Genomic DNA, 11,450 nt, shown 5'->3' with positions numbered 1-11,450 from the left:
ACCACGACGTTATAGCCCACAGCTCGAGTTCCTTTCTATCAAGGCTTTGTATCATATGAGGCGCAAGCATGAAGAAATTCTTGGCCACATAATTGCTCTTTTGCAACTTACCCCAAACCAAAGCCCAGACGTTACTAGCAAACGGGCACTCCCACATAATAGACTCTGTTGTTTCATCCTTCTAGCCACGAAAGAAGCACTTAGGGTCCATTTGCACTTTCCGCAGAGCAAGTTTGGATTTTGTAGGTAGAACGTTGTAGCAAGCTCTCCACATAAAGGTCCAAACCTTCGGAGGGACGTTTAGGGATCATAGTCTCTTACACAGGCCCTGATCTTGTGTGACAGAGGAGTGCTCCTCAGAGGGAGGATGGCTGAGCTAGAGAGCCACTTGATATGCAGTCTTCACTGTAAACTCCTGGGGCTTATTTTCCTTCCACATCAACTTATCTCTTGTGTTCAACCTTAATCCTCAAAATATCTTCCACTGTGGCTTGAGTGAAGGTGGTAGTGAGGATGGTTCAATCCCACTAGTGGGTCACCTCACTGATCAAGTCGCAGACTCTCAAGTCTTTATCTGCCCCATCACGGAAACGTGGGGGGTGTGGTAGCCACTTATGAGAGCTGATACTAATGGATCACCCATCACCCACTCCCCATACGGACCCTTCCCTAATCATGTCATGAGCTTGAAATAGGCTCCTCCAAAAAATAGATGGGTTCAAGCCTAACTCAGCCTCCATAAAAGAGTAATGGAGAAAGTACCTCGCCTTATACACCCAGTAGAACAGTGAAAGTGTCTCCTTAATAAGCTGCCATGCTTGTTTGGCCAGCATGGCCAAGTTGAAAGCGTGGATGTCTCGAAAGCCCATTCCTCCTTTCTTCTTTGAGCCACATAACTTACCCTAATTAATCGAATGAATCTTCTTCTCATTTCGAGTTTTACTAAATTGAAACTCTACCTTTTCTATTTTAACTAACTTATTATTCAAATGCAAGACTATTTATTTATTTATTTAATATATATATATATATATATAATATTATTTTTTCTCTCTTCAAACATAAATAAATAAACATTTAATCTACTCTCCACCTTACCTTTCACAACAATAACACCTTCTTCCTCGCAATAACACCTTTAACTTGAGCTAATGGGAAAGTGGAAACCATGAAAATGTTCTAATTTAATTTTTTACAAGTTTCTTTTAAAGGAAAATATTTTTTACAAAATAAACTAGCTAATGTTAATTAAAAAAAAGCAAAGAAAAAAAAAACACTAATAGAAAGACAAAGATTACTTGATTCAAAGTGTTAGTGAGCCTAAAAAGGAAAGAAAAGAGAAAAGAAAGAGACACATTTTTTTATAGATAGAGTGTCAACCTATGACATCCACTTTTGATAATAGCTCTTTATCATCAGGCCAAGATACGAATCAATTTTTGGTATAAGCGGGGATTGAACCCCAGATCTTTTATTCAATCATCAGAAATATTACCAATTGAGCTAATTAGAACCTATAGACACACATGAGTTAAAAAAATAATAATAATAATAATTTGACATGTGGGCTCTTATTCTTGATCCCAAGAGAGGAAAAACCTAATTTAGCCCTTTTACAATGCAAAGGGATGCAGTCTTATTTGATCACGCAAATACTTACTTGATATGTACAAAAATCATATATGTGTGTGTGTGTGTGTAATAAAAATTGGGTTTAGAAGTCATGGTTGAACCAAGTGGCTTATTAATTTCTTTAGATAAAATAAGTGTTTTACCAAATCAAGCCACATGTATCTAAGTTTTAGTTGATAGAGACAACAACTTATTTATTATTGTCAATTTCTTTAGATAAAGTAGGAATAGGTGTTTTAACAAAACATGCAATATATGCATTTTAGATAAAATAACAATGAGTATTTTAACAAAACATGCAACATGCATCTAAGTTTTAACTGATAGAAACAACTTTTTGGTTTATATCAATTTCTTTAGATAAAGTAATATTAAGTGTTTGAACAAAATATGCAACATGCATGTTTGGAGTTGTAGAATAATAGCAGTTTGGAGTCTTTGAACCCTAAATCTCTGGTACCAAAAAAAAAAAAAAAAAAATGGTAAATTGCAAATTACACCCTAATGTTTTAGAATTTGAATTTTACTCCCTAAAATTTGGGGGCATTTGAATTTTACACTCTTTAGATTTTATATCATGACGTTTCAGAATTTGGATTTTACTCCCTTAAGTTTGGGAGCGTTTGGATGTTACAATCTCAAATTCTAAAACTTTAGGGTGTAAAATCCAAACATCCCCAAACTTTAGAGAGTAAAATCCAAACACACCTAAAACTTAGGGGGTAAAATCCAAATTCTGAAATGTTAGGATGTAAAATCCAAACACCCTCAAACTCCATATGGTAAATTTCAAATTCTGAAACTTTAGGACGTAAAAATTAAAATCCAAACATCCTCAAATTTTAGAGGTAGAATTTTTAATTTACTAAAAAAAAAATCAATTGTACTATATTCATGTATATAATCTACATTTTAACGTTGTAATTAGGACCCATATCAAATTGTAAATGACGTAAATTGTAGTAGTGGAGAACTTCAAGTCCATGGTGTACAAGTGTTTATTCTGTTTACTATTCGTAGTTTAGAGCAATTATAGCGTAAGCAATTACGTGCAGCTGTGAATACTATATATTTGCTTTGCACCACTGACACGTCAGCCGTGAAGTATGGAACTCAATTTGGAAATTATTTCATTTCTCCCTTCCAAATGTGCTCTATAAATAGTACTTTGTGGTCCGGAGAGAAGAACCATTGCACACAAAAATATTGACACAAAAAGTTCTGGGTTTAGCCTACAATGATGAACAGGAAAGGAAGTAGTAATATAAGCCGAATCCAAAACATGAGAAGTGACTAAACTAGGAACTAAAAGGTGGCTTACAAAGAGAACCTGTAGGTTTAACTGCTGAAGATCAGAATATAGGGTCTGTTTCAGCCAAGCAGGCTTCCTAGAGTGGTTGCAAATCTGATCAAGGCCCTTACTGTTACTCAGGATTAAAATTCTGTTGAATCCCAGCTCCTTGTCTTTAAAAACAGCTTCACTCACATCATCCTGTATGGCTAAGTAATGATTCTTCTTGCCACAACTGCTGCCTCCTGAGAATATGTTGACTCCCTGGTTCAAAGCTTCATAGGCAAAACCACTCCTCTTTGATCTTTTGCTCTTGAAGGCTGCCACTTTTAGGAGTACCTGCCAATTCTGATTAGTAAAGTTCTGCACATGCTGGTCTAGCTTGATTGCTCCGAAAAGGGAGTGTTTCTGTTTAGGCAAGCTAAAGTGTAACTTGGGCCTTTTGATTTGGGTTTGACTCAATATGACCCTTCAAACAAAGGTGTATAAAGGCCTTGTTCATTCATGTAAACGCTTAGTTTGAGAAACAGTGTGGTATCAAATAGACAGATGCCACACTTGATGTTAGTCATAATGAATAGAAACATTCACAGTAATAAGCAATTGCTCAAATCAGACCCAATTCCTCGCCAAAAAACTGTGGAAATTATTTGAGTAGCCACCAATGTTTTCCCTTATTTGTCATTTTTTTTTTTTTTTTTTTTTTTTTTTTGAAAAACCTTATTTGTCAATTAGACTATATCCCTCATATTGTTTTCATATATGGACAAGAATTAATAATATAATGCCATTGGAAACAGGCTTGAGAAGTGTAGTTCGACGCTAGTTGGTAGCAGACTTTTTCTTTTTTATGAAGGGAGTTGGTAACAGACTCTTGGTGGAAGAAAGACAGTACACAAGATTATCATCCACCTCATGGACTTGGCTTGTCTGACTGAGTAGTACCTTTGTCTTAGCTCTTACTGTTCATGTTTTCAAACACATAATTATAGCAAAATATCAAACTCATATATCCAAAACTTAATTTTAATTTTTTAAATCAAGTTTTGGAAACATGATTACAACAAAAATACATGTAACATGGTGCCAGGAGCAGGTTGTTTATAATATATAATGTGGTTGCTAATGTTCGAATATACCATATATATACATATAGCCTAAATTTGCATATATTCAAATCCTAGTTTATGCAAAAATTAGGACAAATTTCCTTGGTATTAGCTCAGTCAAGGATCTCCCTATGTCTCATTATGTACTTCATCATATAGAAAAACACAAATAATATACAAATGATACAGTTTATTCCATCAATTTATATAATTCTTTCTTTCTCGTATTCTCTCAACATGGTATTAAAGCCACATTCTTGTAACCTTCAATAGGTTTTGTCCATCACCATGTAGCCTTGCACATCACTGTTCAATAGCATCATCCACAAACAAGCTTGCTCGACATCACAGATCTTTCTCTAGTCTTGAAATTAATTCCAAGAATCAGTTACATCTTCAAAAGTCAACCGAAAGACTTAAACCAAAGTCAATTTCAAGCTCACATGTGCTTGCTCAACATCACACATTTTTGGCCATTGCTTATTAAAAAAAAGAAAACAAAAAAAAAGAAGGAGACAACTTAATACCAACAATTGCTTATTTCTCTTGAACTCTAAAATTCAGAAAATCCAGATGTTATTGTTCCCTTTGAAGAATCAAACCAAACCAATTAAGTCATTTTTTCCCAAAAAGCCATTATCACAATCAACTTCTTCAAAAACCCACTACCACTTTCAGAAATCATAGCCTAAGGCTAGAAAGCCATTGTTTCAAGGACGTCAAATACATACCAGTACCTGCTGTATTAGTAAAATTTACCGTACCTGCCATTAAATTGGTACAAGTACTCCTCTATAATGTGAAAAAAAAAAAAAGAAAAAAAAAAGAAAGGTTGCACTGGTTTTTATAGGCTATATTTTGGGTTCGATATTAGTGTTTCAACTGGTACAATAAAAAAATATTAAAATTTTTAATTTTTATATTAAAAAAACATGTTATTTAAGTTAATATATTGGTTAATGTACTTAGGTTAAAATTTGATGTTGATAAACATAAAAATTAATAAATTCATATATATATATATATATATATGTTTATGTATCAACAGGTATTAAAATATTACTGTGTTGAAGTAAAGAAATATTTTCCGGAGATTAGTATATGATAAAAGTTATAAAAGTAATTGTGTTGGTAATAAATTTATGAGAAATGATATTAGTGGAAGTTGGGAAGAAGGTTGTGTTTTTAAGACTACTTCAAAATAACGTTAGAGAAAATTAATTACTTACTAGTTTAGTTCAATTTATTTTGAATTCACTACCATGGATTCTCAAGGCAAATATCATTTTTTTTTTTTAATATTTTGGTCTTTTGGATAGATATAAAATTTCCCACCTTATTTAATTGATCGAAACCGACAAACAAAACTACAAAACCAATTCTATGGTGTATCTTGGCTACTCATATTAGGCCCAACGATGATTACTAACCAAAAAAAATTATCTCACATGTCGGTAATAGGAATCCATGTAAAAGTAACAGACAATCACTCATAATCCGTTACATCATAGTTATACCAAAGGTTTGTGCCATAATAGTTATAATCTTAGAAAAAAACTTTCACATGAAACAAATCTATTAACACAACTTTAATGTAATTAGATGTGAGTGGTGGAAAATAGCTTGTCCATGTCATATTGATACACAACCACTCGTTTTTTGTCTCATCAATTGATAAAAAAAAGGTTCTATGGCCACGTTTTTAAAACGCGGCTATATGTCAAAAAAACGTGGCTATAGCCTATGGCCGCGTTTTTTTAGGCCGCGCTTTCTTATGTGGCCTAAAACCTGTGACTATAGGACTGATGGTCCTATAGCCACACTTTTTAACCGCGGCCTAAGACCAGGTCCTATAGCCCCGTTTAAAACGTGGCCTAAGGGTATGGTCTTAGGCCGCGTTTTAAACGCGGCCTAAGTTTGTGGTCTTGGGCCGCGTTTTAAACGCAGCCCAAGGTTTAACCTTAGGCCACGTTTAAAACGCGGCCTAAGACCAGACCCTTAGGCCGCGTTTAAGAAGTGCGGCCATAGGACCCTTGTTGACAACTATAGTGAAAGCTATAGCCGCGTTTAAAACGTGGCTATAGGTTACAACTATAGCCGCATTTTTTAAATGTGGCTGTAGGACATATTTTAGCCGCGTTTAAAAACGCGGCTATAGCCCTTTTTTCTTTTTCTTTTTTCCTAGCCCAGATGGCTTAAGAAGGAAAACTTATCCGTCAACCATAGAATTCCATTCAGAATTTGAAGAAAAGCATTTAAAATGTATACATTTAACATTAACTGAACCATATTAAATGAAAATATGGGTAAAATATACATTTAACATGGTTAGACCATCCAGAACAGAAATCAGAAACAAAAAACACACCAGATTTCAAGCAAGGATCTAAGGTATATGCCGATTTGTCGTGGGGTCCCGAAATCTTTTTGCAAGTCCAAAATCAATAATATAAACCTGAAAAATATAACAAATTTAAGAAAAAAATGGATAACATATATAGATTGGGGTGAAAGGGGGGTGGGGGGGAGACAAAAATTTTATAATGAACACAACTCTTAAGACCAAATATAATACATGAAGATTCCCTGAAAAGAAATATAAAAAATAAGACCAACGAAACCCAAAAGAACAACAATTCTATAACAGTTAAAAACATGGCAAAACATAGGCTGCAGCAAGCTATGACAAGGTAAAAGTAAGTGATTACCATTAGCTCAGCCAACATTAAGACTGTTTTCAAGGAAAACTTCCTCCCACAGTAGACAGAGATCTTCAAGACTTGGTCCAAGAAGGTCAAGGACAAGAATGTTATTCGCACCATTTCATATTCGCAATACCATCTGATGGGTCACAAAAAAATGGACTCATTAATAACCATAACAACATAACCAGGCTAAAAAGCTCATGATAGTTTTCAAGTTTCAAGTCTCAACAAAAAAATTTCAGCTTACTTCCTCCTTGAAGAACACCATTCAACTTGGCCTCATAAAGCAATTGCGGATGCTTCGTCTTCTGGTTTTCCTATAAACCATAAATGTATTACTATCTGAGCTATAACCAAACTAATCTTAGCTAAACTAAAAAGCTAACACAAACATTGTTTTATTTTCTAAACATAATACTATTTGATACAATCAAATTTCTTACATTTATGTTTGTATCTATATATCGAAAATGCAGATCGATCCTCTCCATTCAGAATAAATGGAGAGCCCATTCAGCTTCAATTGGCGAAGCCTCTAACCCAAAACCCACTGCTCGGAATTCCTCCATTTCTTGATGACATTGGAGGTATGATTGGCCACAAAAACCTGTTCAACCCATAGATGGAAGCAAAATACCACTGAATAGCCTGAATTATGTACACAAGCTGTTTAGGAAATATCAGATGACATCCAAGAAAATAAAAATTATAATCAAGTATACCTGCTTAGGCCGCCTGCTAGGCCGTCGCCCATGGTATTTTACAACCCTAGTCCATGATGCAACAAAGAAGCTGCAAATTAACTCCACCAAATACCTCTAACAATAGAGTAAACATGGAATATGTTATATTTAACGCAAGACCAGCACTTTAATAAGTTATTAGAGACAGAAAATAAAAACAAAAACAAGAGGGGCATTAAGACACTAATTTACAATGAATGGGTTCTTTACTAATGAGAACATCATAGGTCCCTTCCAAAGATTTCACATGATCACGGATTCTATCATATTCTCCTATAGAGCTATTGGCTATTAATCTTATATATCAACTAAGAATGACAAAATTGCTGGTTTCATTGCACCTTTGCCCGCACAATGTAACATATTAAAAACAAAATAAATGCATGCAAGCTTTAATCATATACATCGTATGGAGACAACCTTTTTACCTTTTTTTTTGCACCTTTTATTTAACTTCCTAGATTATTATACTTATAAATAAATTAAAAAAAAAATCCTAAATTATATGTATTAACAAAAAAATTCCTAGATTATTATCCTCCAAACTTGACATTAATTGTCACATTTTTTAATTCTCAGAACCAAAATTTGAATGTGGTCCCTTGTGGGCAGTGCCTGTGGTGCTGCATGGGCAGTGCATGTGGTGCTGATGGGGTGGTGCTACAGGGTGTGCCTAGGCTGCATGGGGTGATGAGGCATGCATATGACATAATGCAAGTTATTTGAGATTGAAAATGTACCCATCCCTTTCATGTATAATGTATTTATGTATTTCCCATGCAGTCATAGTGTTGGCTGCAGGAAGCCAAAAGTGAAGCACAATATAAGATGTCCTTTTGAAAAATAAAGAACACTAGAAAGGAAATATCAACGTTGCCCCAAAAATATTAATAAATAAACATAAGACCAGCCCACTAAATAATTATGTGCAAGCAATTAACAATCCAAACAACACACTTTTCTTTCAATAATTTATTACTTCACAAATAAAAAATAAAAGCAAAACAAGAGTATCATTAATAACAATCCAACTTTTCTTTCAATAATTTTTTAAAAAAATATTACTTTATAGAAAAAATAATAAGTCAAACAAGAGCATCATCAATTATATGTCGCACATAATTACAATATTTTTGTTCTCTTTATTTTCTGCCACTAATAGTTCCTAGGAATCAAGTCTATAGTTTCACCATACCTATAGGCATAAAGGGTCAAAAGTACATCACCTCATCTTCTATTCGTGAGTTGATATATATATATATATATATATATATATATATATTTGATCACTTTTGTCAGACCTATTGACTTCCCATATAAGCCTCAACCAACCAAATAACAAATATAATAATAATAATAATAATAATAACAACAATAAAGGAAAGGTGGGGTTGTCTAGATTCACTTCATCATTAAACATCTTCACGAAAAGTAAGAAAATACAAACTTATTGTCATCTCTGTATTCAAGACTAGAAACTTGAAAAATTGCCATCTTTGGTTGCACGCTGCACATTTAGATACTGTAAATTTTCTTGAGTTAAAAGGAAAAGGAACTGATTTTTTGCCTTAAATGTGACCAAGTACACAGTTTTTGATATTTTCTAAACAACTCTACCAAGCAAATAATTTTTATTTTAGCCATTTGGCTAAAGATGGTGAAAAGGACAAAATATAAGAGTGGTTGCTATTAGAATAACTTTTAAAGATGTAAAAAATGGTGCATGGTAGATCAAGCTGACAGTCTGAAGCTTGAAAATTTAGTGCACATGCAATATATAATAAGGAACAAAGTTGCAGGTTTCTCTGCACAAGGAGGAGACTCATAATCAGAACAATGATACCTTTGCATTAAATCCACATACATGCCAGTGGCAGCATCTGCAAGATCATAAAAAGAATATTTAGTCATCTGGTTAACAAAAGAAATCAAGAAGTCACTGCTGAGTGAAGAGAGACGGGAAGTACTGGACCAAAAGAAATTAAAAATTGCAATCAAATGGAAGACCAAAATATTAATAGCAATTTTAGTATCTTACGAGCGCATTGAGATGCAATCTTTCCTGATTTCATCTTTAAGTCTTGTCTAACTATGAGAACCTGAGATAAGCACTTCACCCTTTGAAAACAAAGAGTTTTTCAAGAAACAAAAATGTCAAATCTACCCAACTACCACAACCGGATATAAACACACCATTTGAGAAAACATAGAATTTTTCAAAAAAACAAAAACATCAAATCTGCCTCATCAATTGATCTGAAGCCCAATACATAACTAACTCCATACTTTCAGACATCCAAACAACTGTCTGGGAGAGGTACAACTGTATTGGCTGCGTGCATATAATGATCATTTTTTTTTTTTACTAAAGCAAGTCCCTAAACAAACCCAATAAGGTTCACTTTGTTCTTTCCATGTCTTAAATCTACAGCTCTAAACTAACTATACACATCAACACAAGAGAGTAAGAGAATCACAACATTTATCATTAAAATTGAGGAAGCATTTGACAGTCCCAAAAATTTTTTATGGCTTTATTGTGTTATATGTAGCATTTGAATTAGACAAGCACCCCAGAAGCATCAAAAAGAATTAATAAAAGGTCAGTTTTTCCCCCCACTATATATCAACAGAACAGCTATAGGAATTCAACAAATGTAGCAATGCAAAATTTTCTACTACCATTTGTGAGCATCACTGCTAGTTCCATTGAAAAGTGCTGCTCATGATATAAATTCACAATAAAATGATAACCAAACAAGATTGGACACCTCAAGTTAACCTCCAAATGTAACCCATTTGGCAAAACAACTTTAAAAACATAACCCATGAAGTAAAATTCTACAATAACAAAGTTGCAAGCATAAAACTTTCGTATGGAGGTCAAGTCAATAAGGCAAAACAAACCATTTTGAGCTCTTGGTCACTATTATTTGAGACAGCAAATTGCGGTTTGCCTGGTACGAAATTTTTCTTATTGGTTTTGTTTTTTTGGGGACTTAGATAGATCCAACAAAAGCCCAATAGAATGAAACCAATGACAAGGCCTGGAATAAAGTTCTCTGGGTTAATGCTAACCATTGTTCTGCTTTTGCTGCTGCTGCTGCTTCTTATTGTAAAACAAAAAATAAAAAATAAAAACAAAAAAAATAACAACGTAAGGGAGGATATTCCGGATTGTCTTTTCCTCTTCCTCTTCCTCTATTATCTTGGAAGCCAAACAGAGAGAAAGCAAGGAAATTTAATTTAATTTTTTTTAAAATTAAATCTAGAAAGAAAAAAAAGGAAGAGATTTAGAGAAATACTCACCTTCTTTGGAGACTGGAAAGAGTTCCCAAACGAGCCTAACATGGGGTTTGTTGTGGCTTTTTAGAGAGAGAGAGAGTCACTGTGATGTTATGGGCAGAGAGACTGGGTGGTGACTGGTGAGTATGGTCGAGTAGTGCTGCAGCCTGTGGAAGAAAATGGGAAACCCAGCCACCACCAAAACCTGGCTACCAATGAAACCCAGCCACCAAAAAGACCTAGCAAGCACCAAATCTCACCACCAAACGGATCCAGCAAGCACCGAAAGCCACCACCAAATGGATCCAGCAAACACCGAAACGACCCACCATCAAAGTCGGCCACCGATTCAACTTCACAATCGAAACACACCACCGATTCGATCCAACCAAAACTTAGTCAGATGAGAAGAGATAGATGAGCGAAAAACATGCTGTGAATAGAGAGAAAAGAATGGGAAACGCAGAAGAGAGAAATAGAATGGGAGATCTGATCTGATCGGAGCAAAAGGACATTTGGGGAGCAAAAGGGCTTAGCAAAATTTCGTGTAACTATTTATACCAATCCTAAAGCCGCGTTTTTAACCCGCGGCTATAGGAAAAATCTGAAGCCACGTTTAATAAACGTGGCCCCATCCCAGACTAAAGTCGCGTTTTGTACACGCAGCTTCAGACTAAAAGAATGG

The 11,450-nt window shown here is 34.5% G+C and overlaps 1 protein-coding gene across 4 annotated transcripts; it reads right to left on the bottom strand.

Moving 5' to 3' along the window:
* Positions 1-6,286: 6,286 nt before the first annotated feature.
* On the bottom strand, positions 6,287-11,304 carry LOC115963012 (peptidyl-tRNA hydrolase 2, mitochondrial-like). 4 transcript variants are annotated; one of them, XR_004085662.1, is made up of 8 exons: positions 10,790-11,303; positions 9,519-9,598; positions 9,324-9,360; positions 7,460-7,555; positions 7,181-7,385; positions 6,985-7,054; positions 6,741-6,873; positions 6,287-6,487 (listed from the first exon to the last, which is right to left on the bottom strand). XR_004085662.1 is itself a non-coding variant. In XM_031081900.1 (5 exons), exons 2-5 carry the CDS (start codon positions 10,559-10,561, stop codon positions 8,245-8,247), a joined length of 303 nt encoding a protein of 100 aa, XP_030937760.1. In that variant the 5' UTR covers positions 10,562-10,586; positions 10,790-11,304; the 3' UTR covers positions 7,769-8,244. The 4 variants fall into 4 exon arrangements, 1 of the variants encoding a protein (XP_030937760.1); XR_004085663.1 differs by lacking the exons at positions 9,324-9,360; positions 9,519-9,598; positions 10,790-11,303 and having other exon boundaries at positions 7,181-7,403; positions 7,460-7,748; XR_004085664.1 differs by lacking the exons at positions 9,324-9,360; positions 9,519-9,598; positions 10,790-11,303 and having other exon boundaries at positions 7,181-7,344; positions 7,460-7,748.
* Positions 11,305-11,450: the final 146 nt, after the last annotated feature.

This window comes from Quercus lobata, chromosome 10, assembly GCF_001633185.2.
Source record: "Quercus lobata isolate SW786 chromosome 10, ValleyOak3.0 Primary Assembly, whole genome shotgun sequence".
NCBI lineage: Eukaryota > Viridiplantae > Streptophyta > Magnoliopsida > Fagales > Fagaceae > Quercus > Quercus lobata.
This window is presented reverse-complemented; position numbering and strand designations above follow the sequence as displayed.

Coding starts and splice junctions, on each gene's coding strand:
- LOC115963012 (XM_031081900.1), bottom strand. CDS start 10,561: ATGGTTAGCATTAACCCAGAGAACTTTATTCCAGGCCTTGTCATTGGT. Junction 9,361..9,518: donor GATTGCATCTCAATGCGCTC/GTAAGATACTAA, acceptor ATGATCTTGCAG/ATGCTGCCACTGGCATGTAT. Junction 8,276..9,323: donor TATGTGGATTTAATGCAAAG/GTATCATTGTTC, acceptor GGCTTCCTGCAG/CCAACACTATGACTGCATGG.